Raw genomic sequence first — 25,169 nt, forward strand, 5'->3', positions numbered from 1 at the left:
TGTGTGTGTGTGTGTGTGTGTGTGTGTGTGTGTGTGTGTGTGTGTGTGTGGACATGCCCTGATGACTCATATTCTACTGAAGTACGATACAGATGTTCAGCGGGCACCAGACACTTCCCCTCAGGTGTGCTGGTGTGTGTCTCGCATTTTCTCCTAAAACCTTCATTTGACTAAATACAAGACATTTTGTATGTTTTTATTTACAATTCTGCCAAGCCATCTGGCCTCATTAACTCCTAATTAACAAATCCACATCCACAGTATTTAAAATACATTTTAAGTACTTTATAACTGTGTTTTGAGGAGGGAGGCTTTCCGTCTGAATTGAGCATCTAAAGGCGCCTACAGCTATCTTATAAGTTTATTACAGGCCACTGTGCAACATGTATTTAAAGTTGGGAACAACATCAAATTTGATGTATGTAGACTGTAAAATGATAACTGAATCTTAAGCTATGACTCAAGTCAATAAACAAGAATAAAATGAAGTCGTGTGTATCATCTGTCTGTGCCACTATAGTAAACAATGAGGCTAAGCAAGACTTGAGCCCTTGTAATAGTGAAAAATCCAAGGAAGAGGAGGAGATGAATGTGGATCCGGTTGAGGCTAAAGAGGCCAAGTTCAGATGTCAATTTTGCAAAAAGAGCTTGAGATAAGTAATTTTCGTACATTAACGTATGAAGCTCTCATTTCAAGCTGCATTCCTATTGGTAGGTTAGTAGACGCTGTCGTAGCAGTCACATTGTGATATCTTGATCACAAAACTGTGACAACAACCATCTTTGAACCTCTCTAATAGTGCGACGTGGGACCCCTGTCTTAGAACCACGACCAAAGATATCGCCCCACGTTTCTTTCACATTGGTCACCTTTCGTCTGGGACAGTCCAAAATCCCAGAGTGTATACCCGCTTTTAGGATGGAGGGTGTTGTATGCTGTGTAGATTGCAAAGCCTAACGAGGAAAATGATGTGATGTGATTTTGGGTTATATAAATAAAACTGACTTATCGAATCAAGCTTCAGTTCCATGTTCACTGTCCATGTCTACATTAGGGTGATGATGTTGATGATATAACACTGGCAATTACAACACAGAATATTCATATTTATTTTGAATAATTCATAATAATTCACTGTAGGGGAGTTAAGGTGGTTCATACTGTAGGTTAAAAAGAAAAAGAAAAACACTCGCCCACCACTGCAGAGACTCTGATGTTTCCTGTTAGCGGAGCCTCTATCTTGGCTGCGCACTCGGAGAAACAAAACCGGAGGTGTTCGCACTTCACAGCAGCAAAGGGTCTTGTTCATAATTCTCCTTAGAGCGACTTCAAGTTTGATGAGATAACTGAAGCTTCTTATCACGGTGATATTTCAGTACGTCACTCTGCAATTTTCGATTTTCCTTAGTTAATTTCTCAGTTCTGCCATTAACCATCATGAAATTATACAATCATATACAAACACTGCCAGTCGTTCAAAGTGAACCCAATGTGCATTTATCGTTGCCAGTTTATTATGTAATATGCTGAGAGTAAACGTCCTCGGAGATTAGCAACACAAAGATGCGTACAGCTGATAAATAAGGCAGTGACAGCTGATGTGAAGAGATCTGACACTGCATGCCGTTAATTATATTTTTGCCTGGCACCCAGACCACACCCAGCGGCCCAGATGTGATGTCAGGATAACAAGTTTGGTGGATAAAGGGGAGATGCCATTAGACCACCGTCATCCAGGGTTCATATACAGTACAGGAAATTTCATAACAAGTCTCGTCACTTTATCTCCGCTGAACTTTCCTGGCTCTCTTCACCAATAACTTTCTAATAAAAGGAAAATTGCCCCAGAAATACAATGAAAAAAGAAAAAGAGAGAGATTATGTAACTATAACTTCTCCCAAAACAAAGGAGAGTAAATGTTGTGCTGTGCTTCTGATAAAGTGGCAAACTGTAGATCTTTCCGATAACACAGTTACTCTCTTTACACAGATGCCAAGAAAAACAACTCTGAGCCAAGACTGGAAGAAGGTGGAGTTATAACACATACACACGCTCAAGATCAAAAAGCTTCCAGAAAATGCAGCAGAACAAAAGTAGAACTTGCAACACTGTCACAGTGTCTTCACAACTATAGTAAATTCACATGCATTAACACACACAAATAATCTCTAAAGAATTAAGTGCAAACAGCAGTTCCAAAGAACAACATTAATTTAGCCTGAGAAAGAATGCAAAACACGCAGAGGAAAAATATACAGAAGTAGGAACTTGAACATTGTAGAAAGGAGGGGGTCAGAAAGTTATGCAACACAGACAAAGAGAGAGAGGGAGCAAGAAAAGAAAGCAAGATGAAAGGCAAGACACCAGGACAGAACGCGAGAGACACGGAGAAGTGTGGGGAAGAGTGAGAAATACAAGAAGTGACTGAGGATGAGATTGAAAGACGTTTGAATCCAACTGTCATATGGGTTTTATCCGAACTTTTAAATATCCCCAAAATCAAAATCCTAATAAGGGAATTTCCGAATGTTATTAAACAGATCTATGAGAGGAACAGAATAACCAAATCTAAATGATCAAGTTCAGGATGTTCTTGTTTTGGTCTCAGCTAACAATGGAAATATGTAAGGCTTTGATATAAAGATGAAAACAAATACATGAAATTGACAATTATGTAATACTCTATGGGGAGTTGGATATGAGCTGGAGTTGGAACATGATGTTTCTGGGAAGTTCAGAGGGGACAGAAATTATTTTCTTTATAAACAAAAATGAAAATGAGAGACGCTAACCTGCATAAATGTTTCTGTGAAATCATTACTCAGGACAGTCATTCGTTCCCCGTCAACAGGTGTGTCAGTCTCTTTCCTTCCTTTCCTTTCCCCATCCCTTCCTTCAATTCAACCATCTGTACTTCTACCTCTTCTCCACCCTTCCCTCTCCACAATCTGCCTCTCTAAACTTCTGGAAACAGTTTTTTCTCTTTCCTCGCTTCATCGCATTCAAGCCAAGTCTCCCTCTCTCTATCTCTGTCTTTGAATGGTCAGATTTTATGCTCTAGAGGTTTGGATTTGGGAACAGAAAACAGAGAGCAGGGGACATGTACTCGCTGTGTGTCTCACAGGGTTATAACCTGCATACACATTTCTCTCTCACACACACACACACACACACACACACACACACACACACACACACACACACACACACACACACACACACACACACACACACACACACACACACACACACACACACAGATAAACGAACTGAAAGAGTTCAATTTGTGCACACAAAATAAAAAAAGGAAGGACGCAGCATATATTCAGCCTTTTACATGATCAGGACTTATGGGCCAGAAAGGCTCCTTTATCCCTTCTATATCCTTCGCTCATTCACTCAGTCCGTCTGTCTGTCCTTGTTTCTTTCTCTCTCTCTCACACTACAATATGACATATTGTCCAGAGGAAAGGTAGGCCTCATGGAAAGCCTAAAGGAAGCACTCTCTGTTCCCTTCCTGTTCCTGTGGGTGTGTGTGTGTGCATGTGTGTGTGTGTGTGTGTGTGTATGTGTGTGTGTGTGTGTGTGTGTGTTGGTGTCTGTGCTGATAGTGACCAGGCCATATCTGTGTTGTGATAGCTCTGAGCCTGATTCCTGGAAATAATGGATAAGAATATGAAAACACAATGCTTTCAGGTCAGCAGCACACACAAGTGCAAACTATACATGCATATACACAAGCATAGTATGATTTGTAACTATAACTATTAGGAACTAACACAAGATGCTCAAAAAAGTCCGCCTGTGTGTATGTGTGCATCATCATGCATACTGTGACCTTGTATAATCCCTCGTGCACTCTGACCTCTGGTAAACTCTGATGGCTGAATCAAATGCAGAAAAGCACAAGTGCAGGTCTGAAGTGACTAGAAGGCAGAGATACACTCAATGCACACATGAGTTATAGCACTATGGAAACAGCCCACACCGGTTTGTCAGAGCTTGAGTGTCATGGAAAAAAAAGGAAAGTAAAAAAAATGAAATAAAATCACCATGACAACCCAGTAAAATGAGAGTGGTCTTTGTGGTGAATCAGGCTGGTTGCTTGGTTTTGGTTTTTGCTACATCCTGCAGCCTAAGATGGACAATGAGCCGATCATCAAACCTATGATAAACACATCTTACACTTGTTTACATTTGTGGTGCCTTGTCGGAAAACATCTTCCCCCCTGCGCACTTTTAGAAATGATTATAGATCAACATGTGCTTCCTTAACGAAGACTAAAGAGCATCTTTTCAAGCCCATACGCCTGAAAGAATCATTTGGTTCATTTCCTTTTACACTTTAATCATGACCTTTGTGAACCAAAGCGCTGCTTGATGAAACATGACTGATGATTTTTACATTATAAGACAATCCAACATCCTTACAAGCTAAATACATACGGTCAGGAGAATAGAGCAGGGAAAATACATTTTTTAGAAGATATTTTAAGTAGTTTGTTAATATCTTCAGTACATTTGCCAATCTTTCTCCCCCTCTTCCTCCTTTTGGCCATACATGGTTTTCACTGTTTGCACAAAAGTGACAGAGAGCCATCACGGTGATGACAGCTCAGTACCTGGTCATGTATGGAATAACATGACCATATATGGTGTAACATGACCAGGTAATGAGTTGTACTTTATATATTATAATATTTGCATATAACATAATCTAGCAAATATTACACATATTTGTTGCCTCCCCTTCCTCTGATAAAATCATGCTGCAATAAGTCTGAAATGTCAATGTTTTGTACTTTTTTGCACTTGTGTTCTAGTATATGGACGTGCACATATAATCATCATCTTTTTAAGAAGATTTTTGGACAAAAGCCTTAAATAGAAATGGACGAAAAACTGTCATATCCTTCATGAGCTGCTGATGCTGCTTCTATTAAAAGAAAAACAAGAGGCTGGGTCTGATGTTTGCTCCTATTTTATCTGACCTGAGAAAAAGCTCATTTTCTGACGTTTACTTTAACCCAGGCAACAGAGTCCGCGTGTGTGTGCAGACTGAAGGACCTTTGAACAACATGGGCGTTCCATCATTAACCTTTTAACATTTCAATACTGTTCTCAATGTTTCCCCCAAATCTCATCTGTTAAAGAAAGGATTGTTTCCTCACTCTGTGACAATCAATCATTTTTATCTGGTTGTGTCAGGATTCTTTAAAGCTATATATATTTCTATACATAATGCAAAGACAACACAATTTTTGTGTATACTTTCCTACAAATTTCCCTACAACCAACCCCAAAATATGTTATTTCTGGAAACATCAGGGTCTGTACTTGTATCTAAAGTATTTGAAGAATTATCAGAGGAGTTCTAACAATAATTTGCTGTTGGTACAGTTGCATTTTAAAAAGGCAGAGGGAACAACATGAGAAAATTCAGATGTTTACTCACTTAACCATAATGATTTAGCAGTAAATAAAAATATAAGCTCACTGATCATAATATGGCAAATTTTAAAATGTTAAATAATATTCATACTTTTTGGAAAAGTGTGACCGTTGTGAGGTTTGTCCTTATGTGACTAAAATTAATTTAAGATGACTAAGCGATACGTCATGAGATTTAAGTCAAGCTAAAAGTGGGTAAATTGTTTTTATTATTTCTCTACTGCATCCCCGCTTTAACAGCACTGCATAAATATTTGTCTGTAGCTTTATACAGTGCTAATGCTGTTGTAAAATACAGTATGTTTTTCTTTCGCATGTAAGGAATGAAAGTAAAATCACAGACACTTTGGAAAATCCCCAAGGCTAGGCTTCAGTCAAACTCACCAAGCTGATATGTGGTACATTTCACAAACACACGCATTGTGATGTAGGGTGAAATCAGACTGCATTTGCTTCATTTCCTGCCCTCAGGTGTACGGTAGAGCTGGATTATACAGTACAGCGCTCCACTAACACCCCGCTCATTATGCGCACACACTGACTCAGCCTGCCACAGTGCCAGCAGTGCATGAACATACACACACACAATCTCCCACGCATGATTATAAGCTGTAGCCATCAAACTCACACACACACACACACACACACACACACACACACACACACACACACACAGTACTTGACAGACTGTAAAAAGGGTATGAGATCGCATAGCACTAAGCCATTATTAACAACCACATTAGACAAGCAAGAGAACTGGTGGTTGTTTAATCTCAAGTGATCTTAATGAAGGAAAGATATGTGAGTCTGCAGCAATAACTGTACTGAGGTGTGTGTGTGTGTGTGTGTGTGTGTGTGTGTGTGTGTGTGTGTGTGTGTGTGTGTGTGTGTATATATGTCAGTGCACAGACGTGTCCTCATGTAGACGATTTACAAAACTGAGCAGGTATGCTGTAAATGTGTCTGTCCTTTAGATTGACAGCAACACAAATCATGATGGTCCTGCTGAAGATCCCAGAGCCCACACTGTGAGTAACTCAGACCTGAAGCGTGTGTGCGCTTAAAAGTGACGACAACAATGACAGCATTTACCACATGATGACGTCCATTACTCTCTACTCATTCTAACCATATAGCCACAACTCGCTTGGCAGATTACATGGTGAGAGACCAACAAATTCACAGAACATCATCTGTCATATCACTTGAATAGTATTAATGACATTTTAGAATATCACACTTATCACACATTTATACTCACGGCTTGGTTCCTGTCAGGCAGCCGGTAGTTGTGGTTCTGCAGCAGCCGACAGCCGTCCTTGGCCAGCCGCTGAACGGCCTCCAGCCCCAGGCGGCTGGTCAACTCCTCACGGCCACATACAGTCCCCATCCCTCCGCCACCGCCACCGCCACCACCGCTGCCGCCACCGTCCCTCAACGCACACACCCCGCCCAGCTGCAACACAGGAGGCATGAAGACATATCTCAACCCACAGTCCCAAGACATGGTGGAAACACTCAAAGTGCTTTTGTGGAATGGAGGAATGCAGGAAAGTTCAGTGTTTTTGTCCAAGGGAGAATGAACCCAGTGTGGGCATAATCCAGAAGCATGCACTGACACGTTTTCAGTTGCCCCTTTATGTCCATGTGAGGAGAATGAGAAGAATGAGAAGAAACGGTTATCCTGGGTCTATCTTGTTCTCTCTCCAATTCGTCTTTGTCTCTTATTCTTTCTATCCATTACAGTCTGTAATTCCCTGTATCTGTTGCACTTCTCTCTTTGTCTCAGTCTGACTGCTCTGTGTCAGAGGATCTGGCAGAGAGTGAGTGAGTGTGTGTGATTAGCAGTATAAGTGGGCGGGAGTGTGTGTCTGTGTGGGAAGAGTGTGTGTGTTGGTGGGTGTGCGGCTGTCTCCTCCCCTCTATAGTTGGGACTTGGAAATGTGTGAACCATCCTGAAGTAAATAAAAGTGTATAAAGTGTATGAATATAAACGTCTAACAGTTATAACTTTAAAAGAAGAGAATCAAAAAGAAACAAACACTAAGACAGAGAGACATAAAGTGAAAGCCATGAGAACAGCAAGAGACAGAGAATATATTTCATTAAAAGAGCTGCAGGATACTGGAGTAACTAATACCTCTGTCCTCGGAGAAACTTTGACAGAAAACATGACTGTGTGTGTGTGTGTGTGTGTGTGTGTGTGTGTGTGTGTGTGTGTGTGTGTGCTCCCTTGGGTGCTGGTAGTATGATGGTTATCACCAGTGTCGGGTAGCCTGGTCTGTTTATTTTCCTTGGAAGAGAGAGAGAGAGGGGTATTTCATTTGGCTGCGAGTTGAGTAACCCTTCCTGTGAGCTCAACTATCCCACAGTGCCAGGCTCTAGCAGAGGGTAACACACACACACACACACACACACACACACACACACACACACACACACACACACACACACACACACACGATGGCATACTCCCATGCTTCATTTTGTTTACTCCCCCCAGTGACAGCTCTTATCTGGAAGAATAGCTACGTACACACTGACAGAGACATTATATCAGAGCTATAGTCCTGTGTCCCTTGCTGCTTCCTGTTAACCTGTTTTCAGCTTCCTGTCCTAGACACAGAACACACACAAGATAAACCTGTCTGTGTGTTTGTTTTTTCTTTGAATGCTGTTCTTTCAGGCTGAAAGATACTGAAACTAAATTAATCTCCATAACTACTCTGTACATCAAGGACCACAAATTAAAGAAGTCTTGGATTTCCTTGTGTCATCCTTGACATTTCGTAGTTGTGTGCAATATGGGTTCCCTGGCTCTTTTCTCCGATGTGCTGTTTTAACATGCTCGGTCTATATTTGTCAGCGAGGCTTGTCCCTGAAGCGTGAAATCCACTTGTAAATACACATTAATGTCAATGTTTATTGGCAATTTATCTAAAATGTATGCATTTAGAGACTTGTCTCAACACATACACAGCAGTTTGTAGTTTAAGAGTTTAGTTCAGTTTAAGAGACGGAGGAAAAGAGAGGGAGAGAGAGAGAGAGAGAGAGAAACAGAGGGAACAAGTCTTGGGTTGTTAAACCTCAATTCTGTCTCCTCCTGCTCTCTGTGATGATAAATAGTGCATTTTAATGCAGCCAAATTCACAATATATATGTTCTAAACCACCACTTGTTTTAAATTTTTGCTGTCAGACAACAGAACAACAAATAGCTTACTATGTTAATTAGCAGTCATTACACTGCAGATAAAATTCCCATTTTATGATCATGATAAAGTCAATTAAAATTAACAAAAAAAAACAGCTGTGCAGTGAGCTTGTGTGCACTGACATTTTAAGGGAGCGATCGTAAAGAAAGGTTGTCGTATTAAAGTGCAGCCACGAAGCATCTGTTACCACATCTAAATGTTTTCAACATGTTTTCAGCTTGTAAAACATGAAACAAATGTCGACAAAGCAACTCTAAGAGCAAATGTTCTGCTTCTGAAATGTTCTCACTGGACTCTGAAACCGCAGCGCAGACCAACCTGAATGCAGTCAAGCAAAATCCGGAGGTCATACGTAAGGGGTCACAAAATGATTACTGGGGGTTGGAAACAAGAAAAAACATTAGAGCTTATTTTTTTAAACTTTCCTCTCGTCTTTGACTACGTCTTATTAAAATGTCAGTTTCACCACTTCAAGCCTCTAAAATTATTCAAATACTGGAAATTCAGTTGCTCCCAAAGTAACAGACAAATGTAGCCAGTGACGAGAGGCGGAAAGAAGCCATTTCTTTGTATTAAGTGTTCACAAGCCAAAAAATGTGAACCACTGTACTGTATGTGTAATTGTGTTTAAAAGATGCTCTTTTTTTCTGTCCTCCTCCTCGCTCCTAAGCTCTCTGGTGTAATCAGAGAATGAATAATTGATGGAGAAAAAGAGGTTTCCACTGTACAGAGATGGGACCAGAAAGCTAACAGGCCTCCCCTGCACTCTGCTCTGACCCCATTTTCTGTGTTCAGCCACCTCCTGGAGATACGCACATGAACACACACATACACACAACTTGCAGTCAGTGACCTTTAAAAGAGAGCAAGGTAGTCAGGAGAAGCCAATTACTGTATTATCTGTTATTATGGACGTCCAAAGCTGATCTGTGTTGGAGCCAATTTTAATTGGACAGTGTTGGTCATATTCAGCCTGAGCCATCTCCAGGCTTTTGTTTAGAGCGTTCTGGGTACGACAGCTGTCAAAAACACTTTGATGTGCCCTGTTAAAAACACTGAAACCTCCTCCAAACACACTTCACCGCAACAAGTAAGCAAGCTGTGGAGCAGCATTAACAAAAAAAAGCTTATTCCATTGATATTCACAATATCAGCATGAGTTTCTCAGCAGAGGTTGAAACAGCAACCACTCTGCATGTATTTCAGCAACACTTCACAGGTGTACCATACCTCTACAACACTGCTGCTCGTTAAAAAACTGCATTTGACCTTTACTTTTTTTTGTTTATGCTGGGTATGGAGAGGCTGTCCAAATCTTCCTGCCATAACAGCTCGAGGTGAGACACATCACTCTCTCCCTCTTTAGTATTATACCAAAACTATAAGCTTTGTGTGTACGAGTGTAAGCGTGTATGTAGAGTATGTCTTCCCATGTGTGTGTATTACCGGGCTGCTCTCTTCACTGGGTGTGCGAGGCTCCTGTTGGCTCGTCTCTGTCGTCTCAGAGTCCTGCTCTGATACTGCAACCAATCGTAGACACAATCGATTAGACTGACAGTTCTTCACTCTCATTACATAACATTGTCTTTGTCACTCCACATTTTCATAATGCAGATGGAAAAGAAGAACACGCCAGGAAAACGTCTCAGGACAACACACGCACACACGCACGCACGCACGCACGCACGCACACACGCACACACGCACACACACTAAATGTATACTTACAAGCTTTGCGAGTCTTTCGGGCGAGAGCAGCCGCCAACTCACTTTGTACCTGTTGGAGAAAAAGTGCAAGGTGTCACAAAAAGACGCAACACTAAAAATATACTCATGATAACACCCAGCATTCACTGGTATAATTTATATTTCATATATTGATTCACATGCACACACTGACCGTAGATGTGAGCCTCTCGAGAGCTTTCATCTGGAGAATCTCACTGCAGATGTCCCTGTTGCCCTCAGAGTCCTCCTCTGACCTTGGAGACAGACAAACACACACACACACACACACACACACACACACACACACACACACACACACACACACACACACACACACACACATTTATTTGCAAATGACAAGTGGACAAGTGCATAATTCTAAGCAAACACTGTCCAGAGAGAAAAGTTTCATGCAGAGCTTTGGTCCTGTCTACACTGCCCCCTGGTATGCCAAGAGAAGACTTACAGCCTTTTTAGCTGGATGTTTGTATCAGTGGACCTTTTTAAAATCAAATGATATGAATTGACTTTTTTTTATCATTTACTAAATTAAATAAATACTTTGTGTGTACATCCAAACGGGTGGGGGGGGGGGGGGGGGTTAACAGTGGTTCCCCAGTGGTTGCTCACTGGTTTCTCTCCAGTAAGGCAAATGTGACTGCAAAAATAGATTTACTATACAAGTGATAGATACAACTTGACCATTTTTATTGAATCCTGCACCAAAACATCTTGAAACATGATCAATACTATAATAATTAGTTTGAGCCATTAATCGAGCCAAAAATGAGAAATACCGTCTGGTCCCAGTGTCTCAAAAAGTGAAGAAAAAACAAACAATTTAAAGACATCACTCTTGGGTTTGTAGTGGGCAAATGACATTTTGTAGACTAAACAGATTTACTGAAGAAAGTAATTTGAAATTGCAGCTGTAAACATGATATACATACAGCAGATGACTGTTTTTGTGTGAATACTTTATATTCAGGAGAGTCGTATTTGCCCGTTTTATTTTCCCTCCCATCTGTCTTTCTAGTTCTTCACAGCTCGCGTGTCTTTGTATCGAGCATCTCTCAGCAGCCGACTTCTCTCTTTCATGTGGTTTCATTTAAAATAGCTCCCAGACACACCCTTCTATTGATGTTAGTGAGGCCGTGTGTGTGTTTGTGTGTGAGTGCGTGTGTGTGTGTGTGCACCGATGTGGTGGCTGTGTGTACATGTGTTCAGAATGTATATAGATGTGTTACTCTTGTTGTCTATTTTTTTTTTCAAACCTGAGTGCATCTGTGATTACATTTGTGTATGACTCCATTTTTGTGTGTGTGTGTTTGTGTGTTTGTGTGTGCTGTATAAACAGGTGGATGTTTTAGGGTAAACTCTGCATTATTCCCACAGCAATAATACAAGGTTATAGAGTTTGTCTTCAACAGCAGCAGACTGCACCCGAGGGCCCCTCATCTAATATGTTCTCTTACAAAACCACTGTTTGGATTGGTCTCCTGCACACTGCCTCACCTCTGTACAAGACAGGCGCACACACACACACATACACACACACGCACGCACGGGCACACCCTCCTTCTTTCTCTCTCTCTCTCTCTTGCCCTTTCAAGTGCACACACACACACACGCACGCATGCACACACACACACACACACACTCAGTCCAGCATGCACACACATGGGCCAATTTGCATACAATTTGGATTTTATCAACAGATCCCAGTGGCACTAGTAATAGTTGTGGAGGGAAGAAAATCTAGCCCTGTGTGTCAATGCGTGTGTGTGTCTGTGTGTGTGTGTGTGTGTGTGTGTGTGTGTGTGTGTGTGTGTGTGTGTGTGTGTGTGTGAGTGAGAGAGTGTGTGTGTGCGTACACTGTAATCTGATAAGGGAATGATAGATGGTAAAGCAGGAGAGATGGTGATAACACGTAGCCCTCAGCCTGACACTGCAGTTATCGGCTCTGACACAGACAGAGAGAGACATAGACAGGAAAAGAAAAAAGAAAAAAAAAAAAAAAAAGAAGTTTGGTGGTTGTGCTTTCCTTTCAGTATTTATGGTGAAACCGACTCATCTCCACTCTCTGTTAAAATAAGATGACTGATGCTCAAACCTTTGGCAGAGCTGGTAGAACAATGGAAAAGTATCAAGTTGTCAGTGCAGTTTAATGTTAGAGATTTTGTTAATGTTTTTGTATTTTTTTTAGTTTCTCAACAAATGCCGGAGTTCATTTGTGGATCATGAGATGTACAAAGTCTTTTCTGGGCCATCATGCTAAATTTATTCTTCTTGGGGTCATTAAGTTTTAGTTTCAGCCAGTGTTCATTTGGTAATTTGGTGACTCACCATGAGCCTGAATGTACCAGAGCTGGAAGAGAGACACAGTGGGAGGTGTGTCACCAATCATTAAACAGCGCAGAGCAGTATTAATAGAGGATTAACATGGCACCGCCTCCCAGTTCAGACCACGTCAAAGATGAATGCCACAAGTTATAGTCAGGTTTTGTGATGTTTCATGACTCATGATTCATGGTCACTGTTGTAGTGCACTGCACAACATCACAAGGTAAAAAATACCTGGTATTTAGTTTAAATCATGGCTAAACTTGACATGGACTAAACCTTAAATGAACGAATGCGGAGTTTTCCACTGCAAGGGCAGTGTACATAGTTAAACTCTAATGTCCGCTCCTTACACAGCTCTTCTAAAAAGCACTTTATATGCAAGTTTTGTCCTTACTGTAATGTGAGGCAAAGTGGAAGCGAGAGAATCGGAGTGAGAGAGGCTTCCTTGCCAATAAAGCTAATTAAAGTGAAACCAAATTGAATTCAGATGGCAGTAGAGACAGCGAGGGAGAGAGCTGTTTTTTTTATAATGGTAATAGTTGACTCACTCAGGTAAATTAACAACTGCCTGGGTACATGTTTAAAATTCATTCAAGGTGCTATGACGCATGAAGCCCAAATTTGAAGCCTTCTTGAAACCATTAGATTCTTGTTAAATGTGTTTCCAAAAAAGAAAGAAAATCAACATATTTTCCTGCCAAGCACTGCAGTGAATGATGAACAATAAACTAATAAACTGCAATAACCATGATGTGCCAGGTAGCAAATGTTATTGTTCAGAGACAGCAATCAGACACAGCAATCCTCTGAGACACACTGGCAGTGTTTACAGGAACTGAATAATGACACAAACTAAGAAACATCTTCTGCACATGATGCAGAAGAGGTAACCCATCTAATTTGTAGCTTGTTGTTCATTTGCCTTCACTAAAGCAGCAGGCACAAGAAGGGAGTTTAATAATCAGGTATTGTTGCCTCATCATGTATTAAGTTATCAGTATCAATTTAATGCTGGCCTCATTAGATTAAACTGCAGGAAGAGATGGGGAGTCATAATTCATGAGGGGCATCAGCATCGATTACACCTGGCTCCATTTAAAATCTTGCTGCAGCACCTTCAGAAATAGCATATTACTATAATTACAAATTTGGCAACACAGGCTGATAAAAAGCATGTGTCCTTTATTCACGCATCAGCACCATGAACATAAGCTCAGGATGCGAAACCTGTTCCAATCACATGTGGTATCTCCTGATTGGATTTCATTAAATACTGTAATAGATGACCCTCCCCTGTTGCAATAATCATTAAGGATAAAGACTTTTGGAACAAGCACTAGAGCAGGCACACCATATTTGGCCAGGTTTTACCTCTGCCATGGAGGTGATGTTTTCACCCATGTATGTTTGTTTGTCAGCAGGAAAAAGTGCAAAACCGATTTACACGGAAATATTTTTCTCTGAGGTCGGTGCTCTCTGAGTTTAAAAAAAGTATTGATTTGAATAACTTTATTTAAGTCATTACATTTTATTAGCCTAATGATTATTCTATACTCCATGTTTTTACAATTTGAAAGAGAACTACACTTACAAGCAAGTATAGTGGGGTCCAAGCACCCAAGCGCAATTTGGACCCTGAGGGTTACCGATCCAAGGAGATCAAGCACGTTTGGGCCGTCTCAGACCCCCTCAGTCAGTGAACGTTGCCGGGATCTTATTTATATTACTGCCGTTTATGAGCCCACTGGTAATTCTATCTCCTTCCTTCAACATTAATGGATCAGCGCATTAAGCAAAGCACCATCAAGTCTCTTGGAAGCAGGCAGTGGAGTTACATCAGGTGTTTCCCCTCACAGCTACAGCTACTTTTCTCCTTTACACCATCGAGAGTGAGAAAAAGAGGACGAGATGCAAGAGGGGAGGGTGTGAGACGGAGAGAGAGACAGACAGACAGAGAGGATGCCTGCAGAGAAATGACACGACAGTCAAAGAGAGACACAGACAGCAGCAGGGTCAAAGTGACAGACAGAGTGAGAATGTTGAATACAAAATCTCATCCATGTCTGATCTGCAAAAAATAAAACAACTGCATGTTTGCAGGTGCTGTTTCAAGCAAAATGATCAATATTCTTAGGATAGCGGGTATATTTTCATTTCTGAATTTATGAAAAACACTACATGATAAATATATGCAGACCCCTTTGTCATGTAAATTCTGGTCTTTTTTTTCAGCTGTCTTCTGTCACAACAGAGGACTACTGGTAAAACATGCCTGGGAAAAAAACCAAAATCCCTCAAATGAAATCTGTTAGAAACTTGCTAACATGTGTTTGCTGGGTAAAATGCCAATAACCCCCATCTCTTCCACCCATTCCTCTGCACCCTGCCAACTTTAGGAAACACTGTGAGGAGTATGTATGTCACCTACTATAATCTATATAAAGTAACTGATGGAGAACATGTAAGTGTACATAGAGTATGATACATGAGATTTATAGTAGTAAGTATGACGTTCAATTCCCCTCGCCGTCATGCTCTATCCCTGGTGTCGGTAAATACACCCTTTGAAGTTGACACACAGATGAATGTGTTGACGTGTGCTCTTGTTCCTTTGCTCTCCATATATACTCTATTTTTTCGTTACCCCCACCCCACCCGTCTCACACTCCCTCTTTTTCTCTGAGTGACAGATTGAGTTCAGTGGCAGCCTCAGCAGGAATCCCACACACACAAGAGCAGCAAAGCAGGGAACTCTGGCTGACACCACTCCACATGTGTGTCTTTTTAAGTGTGTGTGAGTGTGTGTCAGAGCCCATCTTGTGTATATGAGCAGATCGCATCATATGTTAGTTGTTGTGTCTGAGTGTATTTCTTCTGTGGATGTGGAGGTGTCTGTGCCTGCACATGAATGTGTCTCTCACATAAGCTGATTGAGGATTTAGAACACTGAATAGAGATTAGGTTTCTCACTGGGATTTCATGAAGATATTGGTCTGTGTGTGTATTTATCTTGCAAGGACAGGAATGTACTTGCAGGAATGCCCAACATTTCCACTAAATCAAACAGAATCACTCATCTCTTTTCACATTAAGCCATCAGACAGATAAATGACCTCAATAATGAATCTACACCGGAAGCCTGTCACTTCAACTTTGATATTTAACCACAGCAATGAGCTTCCACTTCAGGTCAATGGAGATCATCCTGCACATCACAACTGAGTCACATTCACCATCAGCTATGATCAACATTCTGCAACAGTTTCACTGCTTTGATGGGGCATAGGCCAGGGAAGGACCCATTAAATTTCAATGCAGGTTTTTCTTTTTAAATGTCTCTTGTATGTTGTTTGACATTGGCCTCAGCGGAGGTTTGCAATCTCAGAGTGCCCGTCTAGTTTCGTGCTGTTCTCTATGGTTCAAACTTGAACTTTTTTGAAAAAGTGACAGACTGACAGACATACAGACATACATACATACATACATCCATCTCAGCATAACTTGCAATCAGATTTTATTGGACACTTACGGGCTATTGGCCCCTCCTCCAGACCGAAACTGGACATATGGGGCGAGTTGTAGGAGGAGCCTAACAGCCTCAGGCCACTCCCCCTCATTGGAGCGAAACTCACAGGAGGCGGAGTCACACTCCTCAAAGCTGAACTGGTAGTATGAGTTTGAGTCCGAAAACACCACCCGCTGGTCCACTGGAGGAAAAGCAGACACACAGATAAACTCACCAAAATGAAATGTAACAAGAACTAACCTCATGTTGTGTATCAGACAATAGTTTGCCTATCCTGCATCATAATCAGCAAGTGACAGTCTATGCTAGAAAAAAAAAGGAATTGAATAAAAGAAAGGATGTATGTATCGTATTGTTTATAGATCAAATTAATACACTTAATGTACGATTGATTATTCCTTATTCACATTCATATAAATCAAGGTCAGTGAAGAGCCAGAGGCTTGTTGGCAGACAGACATTGTTTTGTCTGTGCTGCCACATCCCACTGAGGTAAATACTTTAGTCAAATGTATTTTGAATGTGGGTGAAAGCCACTGATGGGGAGTCAATACTTGAGAGTAAATGGGAGTGACCTGAATTATTATGGATTGTTATAATAAACACTGACAAAAAGAAGCGATGAACATTGCTAGTTTAAACTGAACACTTCTTAGTTCTAAAGAAAGAGCAGAGACACAGTGCCCACAATAAAACCTGGGTGAAGTCTTTGTATCAGTTCTGGTGGATTAGCCAGACCGATGAACTGCACCTGAGCAGGGCTGTTCATTACTGAAAGAAACTGTCTTTGAATATTATGCTGTTAGTATATGAAGTATATGTTGTCTTTACAAAGATGAGTAATGTAACATAGTTTCTATATCATTTTCTCTATATCGGCTCCACTGAATACAGAAACAGGTATCATACGTAGGCACTGTCAGTGTGCTTAAAATGAATAGTTTCTCAGGAGGGGTTTGGTGTGTCGTAAAATGTCTCCAGTAAATAATGAATGAATGATGTTTAGGGCAGAATAATGACAGAGATTATTGGAAGGGTGCTTGGATACACAATGCAGTGAAGACCGGTTTCAGTGCAATTTTACCTTGTGGAAAGTTAATCCCAAAAAGGTAATATCAATATCTTTAATAGACAAGATCTCAATTCAAATCAGGTTTATGTGCTGAGCAGGTGAAGGAAGCGAATTCATCTCTCTGTTCAGCTGGAAATTACCTGGTGACCTGGTTCATCTCACACGTCTCTTTAGAGAAGTGTAGATTGTTGCCGCTGTCGCTGCAAGGTGACTATAAATTCTGAAGCACAGTTTGACCCTGGGGCATGTTAGAATGTGAATGTGATTGTGTGTGTGTTTTTGAGTGTGTGTGTGTGTGTGTATGTGTGTGCTTGTATTTTTTATTTTTTTTTTTTTACCAGACAGCAGGACTCCCAGCTCCAGCAGCACCTGCCAGACACGCACAGCGGTGGTCCGACAGCGCACGTACACACACTGTTCGCACAGCCACTGCACCAGCTCCACGCCCACATAGCTACGCCTGTTAAAATACACACACACACACACACAGTTTCAGCACACAAGTCTGGCCACACAGCATTATAATCCACAAGCACATGCACATATACGCACTTCTTCCCCCAGCACAAAGCTTGTCTTTTTTATTTAATCAATATCCATTGATTATTCATTAGTTCTCTGTAAGCCTTTTCCTCTGAAACACTGAATACTTTCCATCTGCTTTCCCCCAGGATAAACTCCTTTTGTATGTGTGTGGGTGTATGTGCAATGGCAGTTAAGAGTATCTATTTATATTTGCATCCAGATGTTCACATGTTTTTTCCATGTACTGTACAGTGTATGAGAGTGCATATATTCCCTGACGATCTTGTGCTCTGCTATATAATGTCTACGTCAGACTTTGCCCGTCTTACTGCATAAACAACTTGAGTGGCCAATGAGGAAGGGGCTCAACAATGACTGGTGAGTCAGTGTATATGCTTCACCGGACACGTCGATGATTCAGCCCTGCACACAGACGCACAAACACAGGGACAAGTGTACCGTATGATTCTGGCCAGGTGTATCTTGTCTTTAGCTGGGTATGGTCCGTGAGAGAGGAAAGCATTCCTCACAGCCCGACCAGCACATGGGAAACTCTGGGAGCAAGACTGTCACTCACACACACACACACACACACACACACACACACACACACACACACACACACACACACACACACACACACATCCAAATTAATTTTCAGTCTGAATGCAAATAATAATAATCATGAATGCAATTAAAATGGCAAATATCTTATCATAACATTGTTCTGGACATGAGTATAGGACTGCAGAGAGCTAGTGTGGCTCCATGCGACTGTCATTGACTGACTCACAAGGACAGCTCGATTTCTTTCCCCCTGAGGAATGAAACATTGACTGTGTCTACACGCTCTGCAATAATCCTGCTAGTGACCCTGTCGTAAATAAGACCGGATTTCAATTAAGCTGTTTACGTGGGTTGCTTGTTCTGTTCCATTCATATTCCCCTTTACATGCTACAAAGTAGAGTACACTTAATGACTCGTGAGGCTTTATTCACATTATGTTACGACATTGGAAACAGTGTCAATCCAACCTCAATCTCTGTCCTGTATGGATAATTTGATGGTGTAGCCTTGTGGCTAAATGGGTACAAATTTTGCAAAAGACTTTACTTCAACTCACTACTAATGTTATGGTAATATAGTAGTGCATGTATTAGCTAAACTGACCTACACATTGATTGCAAGAACAGAAGGTACCCTGTGGACCACTTTCTTTTCGATCACTAGCAGCAGATGTTGTTTCTAAGAGTGTGTCCCCGTTTTGTTTGTATCTCGTGTACAAGCAAATGGATGCAAATGCAATGGCACATGGCTGACACAAGATGCATTCTTACAGATGGTATAACGCTGTTCTTGATCGACAGTTTGTATCATAATGTGCCAAGAAACATATAAATGTGCCAGTAAAAGGTAAGCAGGAAGACTGCCAGAAGACAGAAACATACATGTAAACAATGCAGCTTTCAAGATATTTAAAAAGTCAGCTTTGCAAATGTTTTATGAAGTAGGCATTAAGCATTTAAGGGCAAACAGTTTGTTGGCCCTTAAGGATGCACACACTGTTTGGTGAGAGACACTGAATGTAAATATATTGCAACTGTTGGTTTACAAGAAAAACTCAGCTGGGTGCATTAAGGTACCAGTAAGTTATCGTCCTAACCAGCAGATTGCAGTCAATGTAGCAGTGCAATTTTTGACAGAGGCACAATTTCAATTTCACCTGGGTGCCTTAAGCTCTAAAGGAGGTCTCAGATATCAAAGCAGAATTATTGATCATTTGTGGAACAGCAAGATGATGTTGTCAATGACCTTCAAAAAGAGAATATGGTTCCAACCAGCCCCCATATTTGACTTCATATCGAGCCTTGATAGACAATTTCTTCAGTTATGGGTGTTTGTTGCTCAAAAAACAAAATGACGTGACAGACAATTGGATCAAATTTTGAATAGACAAATGACAAATGATTTACAACTCTGTTTGATTGGAAGTTTTGCAAAATGTCACAAGAACTAATATCTACCACAGTGTGTTTTTGAATAAATCTGCGCTGGCAAATAGGACTCGCAGCTGCACAATCATCTTTAATTGTGAAGTAGCTGATAACAAAAGTTGAGAGTCAAAGAGGTGGAAGGCAGCACTAACTTAAAAAAAACAAAGCACAAATCATTGTCACCATCATCCAACCTAATCAACAAAGTTTATTGATTGAACCTGCCCTCTGAAAACCTGATCAATCAATTCTTAGAAAATATTTTTTCAGACTAATATCAGGGAACAAAAGCTGAAGTCGGAAGATTTAAACTGACTTATTAAGGATTGAGTTTTAGGCTCCTTTTCTGCTGCTTTGGGTAACACATCAATGTTAGGTACATCCATGTCTGCTGAGGCAAGAGATAAAAGAAAGTCTAGTGAAATATGACTAATAGAAAAAACAACAACTGCTGAGGAACAAACAACCAGCCAGACGCAAAGATTTTTTGGCAAATATTTTAAACTTTTCACTTTTGTGGCTAATGTTTTGAGTAGTGAAAGAAAACTATGCTCATGTGAGATATTTAAGCCCTGAGGCAGTGCAGTACTTAAGTGTTTGCCAAACCACAATATAGTGAGGCATGACAAGTTAAGACTCTGTGTGTGTGCGTGTGTGTAGTTGGAGAAACTAACTTTGAAAGAGTTCAAAGTAATATCACCACTGATATCACCTGTATTGAGGTAAAACAAACACACTTTCGCCACACAGCAAAACTAAAGGGATGACATCACCTGTGAGTGAGGGTGCATATGTGTGTGTGTCTGTGTTTCCTTACCTTGTGTACAGTAGGTCCAGTGCTCGGTCCAGGGATAGTGTCAGGTGACTGCTGTTGAGACAAAATACACACAAGCCGTCAGAGCCAACACACGATGGATGAAACACACACACAGTAAACACACTGAACAAACAAGACTGAGATGAGAAAGACCAGTTTTACCATTCCTAAAACATTAGTCAGGTTTTTGTTCAAACCAACAGCGGTAACAACCATTGCTCATACTTTCTGGTTTTATTTAGTGGCTTTAATGTGCAGACACTCCTGTTACTGTGAGGCACTGTTGCAAAAATTAAAGAACGTGGCAACCCATTTTTATGGAGAAGAAAAACAATGTTAAGTGCATGATGATTTTCTGACCTAAATAGCTTAACAGTGACACATATTCACACAAGCACACATCAATATGAAACCCCTGCCATATTAAATGATAAGACAACAATAACAATTAATTCATTGGTTCCAGTGATCAACAATACAATGCCATGAATCATTCCAACAGGAAACCGATAATAATATTTAAGTGGCACCATGTCAAATATGTTCATTGTTACAACCATCAGGCCATCATGTTGCAGCCTTTGCCCTGGGCGTATCCACTTTACCTCTACCGACACTAACAGGAAAAAAGCTCTTAATCTTTATGGATTATTATTGTGCCAGAGGAAATGACAGTGTTGACACCGTGGTGACACACTCATCATTAAACACAATGATTATAAGCATTAGATCAAGTAAAGCAGAAAAGGCATTATATTCAGACATCTGTTTTAGTATTTCACTGCAGTGTAATATACAGTGTGATGTAATTTAGCAACGCCTGGGTTTGTCTGCTGCTGAATTAAAATGTTGCAATGTGGCAGTGTTAATTGCAAGATAATCTTAACAGGTTTTATGACTCCTTGTGGTTTACCAAAGTGTATTGTAAAAGAAAAAAAGTTTTAGAAGCTTTTAAAACATGTACTAGTCTTATGTGACATTTATGGCCAGTATTCACTATTACAATATTCATTGTGTACAGACACTTACAGTGATTAAGGAAAAGCGTCATCTGTATCCAGCCCATGGAGGGAAACTTTAAAATGCCTATAAAAGAATTCACCTCTTTGAGACGTTTTCATGTTTAATTATTTTACAACACTAAATCACTGATGTTTGAAGAGGCATTTTGAACCTGATTAACAAAAAAAAACCCTGATACCAAATCAAAAAAATCTCTTTGCATCAATATTTGCCCCTTTTACACTGATGCACCTAAATGGTGCAGCCAAATGTTTTTAAAGTTCTCAGTTGAAAGGAGATCACCTGTGTGTAAGCAAGGTGTGACAAGTTACTTTAGGTCAAATACACTAAACATAACATAAAGCAATCCAAAGGGCTGAATATAGTTTGTATTTGCAAGACTATTTTCAGTGTATATGGGTGAGGAAACTATCAGATATTGATTGCTTTGAAAACAACATAATAGTGCACCCCTGATAAAAATATAAACTGTAGAGTCGTATCAGGATGACGATCACGTTCGTTAAAAAACACAGACAGATGAGACACTCCTGCAATAGGAGTGCAATTGGTCTGTGAGTGAGTCAGTTAGTGAAACAGGATCACTGGTATAGTTGTGGGTTTGATTCCCTGTGGATACCTTCACAGAAATCTGAGCCTGTGCTAGCAATCGCTGCTGCCCCTCGCCTCTCACTGGCTGACGATAACAAACCACCAGATGATGACAAATAGGGAGATACAGCAAGATCAAATGATGGGACAAATGAAAAGCACGTAAGCAACTGCGGAAGATGGATGTACATGAAGAAATATAAATGAGTTAGTGTGCAAGAGAAGAAAATAAGAGAGGGAGGCTGCACAATTCACAACAGTCTATGAATATATGAAAGGGGATATGATCATGACAGATGGAGAGGGAGGGATATGAGGCGGTGAGAGACATCACTTTAATTGTAATCGAGAAAGAGAGCAAGACAAAGACAGAGAAGGAGAGAAGTGCTCGGCTGTGGCTTTGAGTTGCAAGAAGAAAATGAAATAGAGGGATGATTAGAGAGATACAGAGCAGTGTGTGTGATCCTCATTAGAGCGATGATACTGTCTGGGATGAAACACACACACACACACACACACACACACACACACACACACACACACACACACACACACACACACACTAGCACACACGCCTTATTCAAAGCGAGTGACTATCACAGCTCACCTACTCTTCAAAATTACACATAAATAGAGCTGTGCCGTGTGAACACCCAGAGTATACTGACGAGAGCTTAGATGATCAGTCAATTAACTGATCATTTAGTCAACAGAAAGTGTATCAGAATTTTTATAATCCATTAGTCGTTTTTCAAGCCAAACAAACAATCATCATGCGTTTCCAGCTTCTTAGTTGTGAGGTTTTGCTGCCTTTCTTTGTTTTATGTGATAGTAAACTAAATATCTTTGGATTTTGGTCAGACATAACAAGCAGAGTCAAGACAACGAGACATCTTGCATTTTGGGAAGTTTAGTTTTTCCTCATTCACAATTACAATCAAACATTTTCAACACAAGACTAGGTCAAATCCTAGTATATGACTGGATCACATATAGTCAATGTGCAAAATTGAGGAAATAGCTAAAAACTGTTGTCATGTTGTCCTATTTGCATTCAGCCTAGTGCCAGCTGGTTTTAGCCCTTTATCTGTTTGCTTTCTCCTACTCTCTGTGCTCACATATACAGTATTTTAATACAGCTGAATTTCCAATGAAGCTCATTTAAATGTTTTCCTGTTTCTGTTGTCAGACAATGGAACAAGTTTGAAATATTGACTGAAATGCAGCCCATTAAGACTATGTGTTAACTTCCAAGCCATTCCCAAGCTGCTGCTCTGCTAAAATCCTATTTTATATGCGTGACATCATCTGACAAAATCACCAAACACATAAGTTAAAGACAAAGACTGTGCTGTGTTTTCAGCTAGATTTACTTGTAAAATGATCACTCAGAGAGAAAGTTAGAAGCGACAGAATATCTTTCTCATTTTGTCTATCACACAGAGCAGATCCACAACAGTCTTCACATTTCCTCAAAAAGTGAACAGGTCCTTTTATTTACCTAAACTGCAGAAGGTAACAGGTCTTTATTTTAAGGCAGGCTTTTATTAGAGACAGCTCTTTATTTCAAATTCCCTCTGTTTCATAAGTATAATTGGTCATATCGGTATCGTAATACAAAGCCTTCTTTTCAGTTGCTCCCGTTTGTCGTGTTAAAGTGGCTGCATTACGTGTACCCTATTTATTACATTACCTTTTATCTCTTAACAGGGCTTTTATTGCTGTGCTGCACTAAGCGAAGTGTCTCATTTCCGGTTGGTGGCGTTTCTGTTGTTTACATGCTATTCAGATCTGCTAGTTTCTTTAGCTTAGCTTGGCTAAAGACTCTCGGCTTCACTCTGTCCCTCCCACTCTCCTGCTCTCTCTTGCTGAGAGTGTCTAATGTTTTGTTATTCCTCTGCCTCCTTTCGTAATAATGATACACGTATTGAAAATATTTGCTGTAATGGAGGCAAGGCTCAATGTATTGGAAAACGCTACTCTGTTTCCCTGCAGCCCCAGAACAACGGGGAAGCCAGGGCGGCTGGGGGACTGCCCGTAGCACAAGGTGTAGCCCTAAGCCCACCGTTGGCACCCATACAAGATCCAGCCTTTTACTAGGTTTATGCCTAGTCTTGTTTGGGTAAAAAAAGTCTAAATCTAGCAACAAGTTGACAACACTGCAGGCTGTAAAGGTCCCCCAATAGAAACTGGTTGTGGAAATCATTTTAAAAGGGGAACGGCCAATGGGGAAACTCAGTCAGGGACATTTGAGATGATAGGGCTGGCCCCACTGTTGTGGTCCAGCCAAAAAGGACTGAGAGAAAAACCCGCTCAATGTGTACGTACTCCTAGATGTCAGTAAGGAAGACACTTATTTTCTGTGTTTGTGTGTGAAGGCATGCAGTGTTTGGACTGGGGGTTAAGTAGAGCACACAAACCAGCCAAGCACACAGACTAAATAAATTGTTTCTGACTCTCGCTATCTCTGTCTCTCTTCCTCTTTCTCTCTTTTGTCTTGGTCACTGTATCTTATCTCTCCATCTCTTTGTCTCTCTGTCTGGTGAACACAGATCTCTCGAGGGCTCTTTGTTTCTCCACCATCATCAACTCTTCTCACAAACACAGTCCAGACACACCAGCACTAGAGGTGTTTCATTCATACTGTGTCACACAACAAGAGAGATGTCTGCTGGCCATGTTCCTGTGAGCCTCTTTGTCTGTGCCTCAGTTTCTCACAAATACGCACTCCATCCATCCACCATCCATTCTCCATCACAGCGTATATACAGCCCGTTGCTGTCAGTACACCGGAGGCCAAAAGAGAGTGATAGAAGAGAAGAAAGGGAAGAGAAGAAAAGAGAAGAGCAGAGGAATGAGAGGTATAAAGAGAGAGCACA

The 25,169-nt window shown here is 40.7% G+C and overlaps 1 protein-coding gene across 1 annotated transcript in view; it reads right to left on the reverse strand.

Annotated features, from left to right (window-relative positions):
- rapgef5a (Rap guanine nucleotide exchange factor (GEF) 5a) overlaps positions 1–25,169 on the reverse strand; it is a 49,576-nt gene that overhangs the window by 19,549 nt on the left and 4,858 nt on the right. Inside the window, exons 2-9 of the mRNA XM_023412284.2 lie at positions 20,677–20,727; positions 18,324–18,430; positions 17,678–17,799; positions 16,271–16,448; positions 10,568–10,649; positions 10,396–10,444; positions 10,114–10,187; positions 6,715–6,909 (exon numbers count right to left, since the gene is read on the reverse strand). Of these exons, the coding sequence (XP_023268052.1) occupies positions 6,715–6,909; positions 10,114–10,187; positions 10,396–10,444; positions 10,568–10,649; positions 16,271–16,448; positions 17,678–17,799; positions 18,324–18,430; positions 20,677–20,727 (858 nt within the window). The remainder of the gene's footprint in view (positions 1–6,714; positions 6,910–10,113; positions 10,188–10,395; positions 10,445–10,567; positions 10,650–16,270; positions 16,449–17,677; positions 17,800–18,323; positions 18,431–20,676; positions 20,728–25,169) is intronic.

This window comes from Seriola lalandi, unplaced genomic scaffold, assembly GCF_002814215.2.
Source record: "Seriola lalandi dorsalis isolate HSWRI2012SDOR001 ecotype SW California unplaced genomic scaffold, Sedor1 jcf7180002054476, whole genome shotgun sequence".
NCBI lineage: Eukaryota > Metazoa > Chordata > Actinopteri > Carangiformes > Carangidae > Seriola > Seriola lalandi.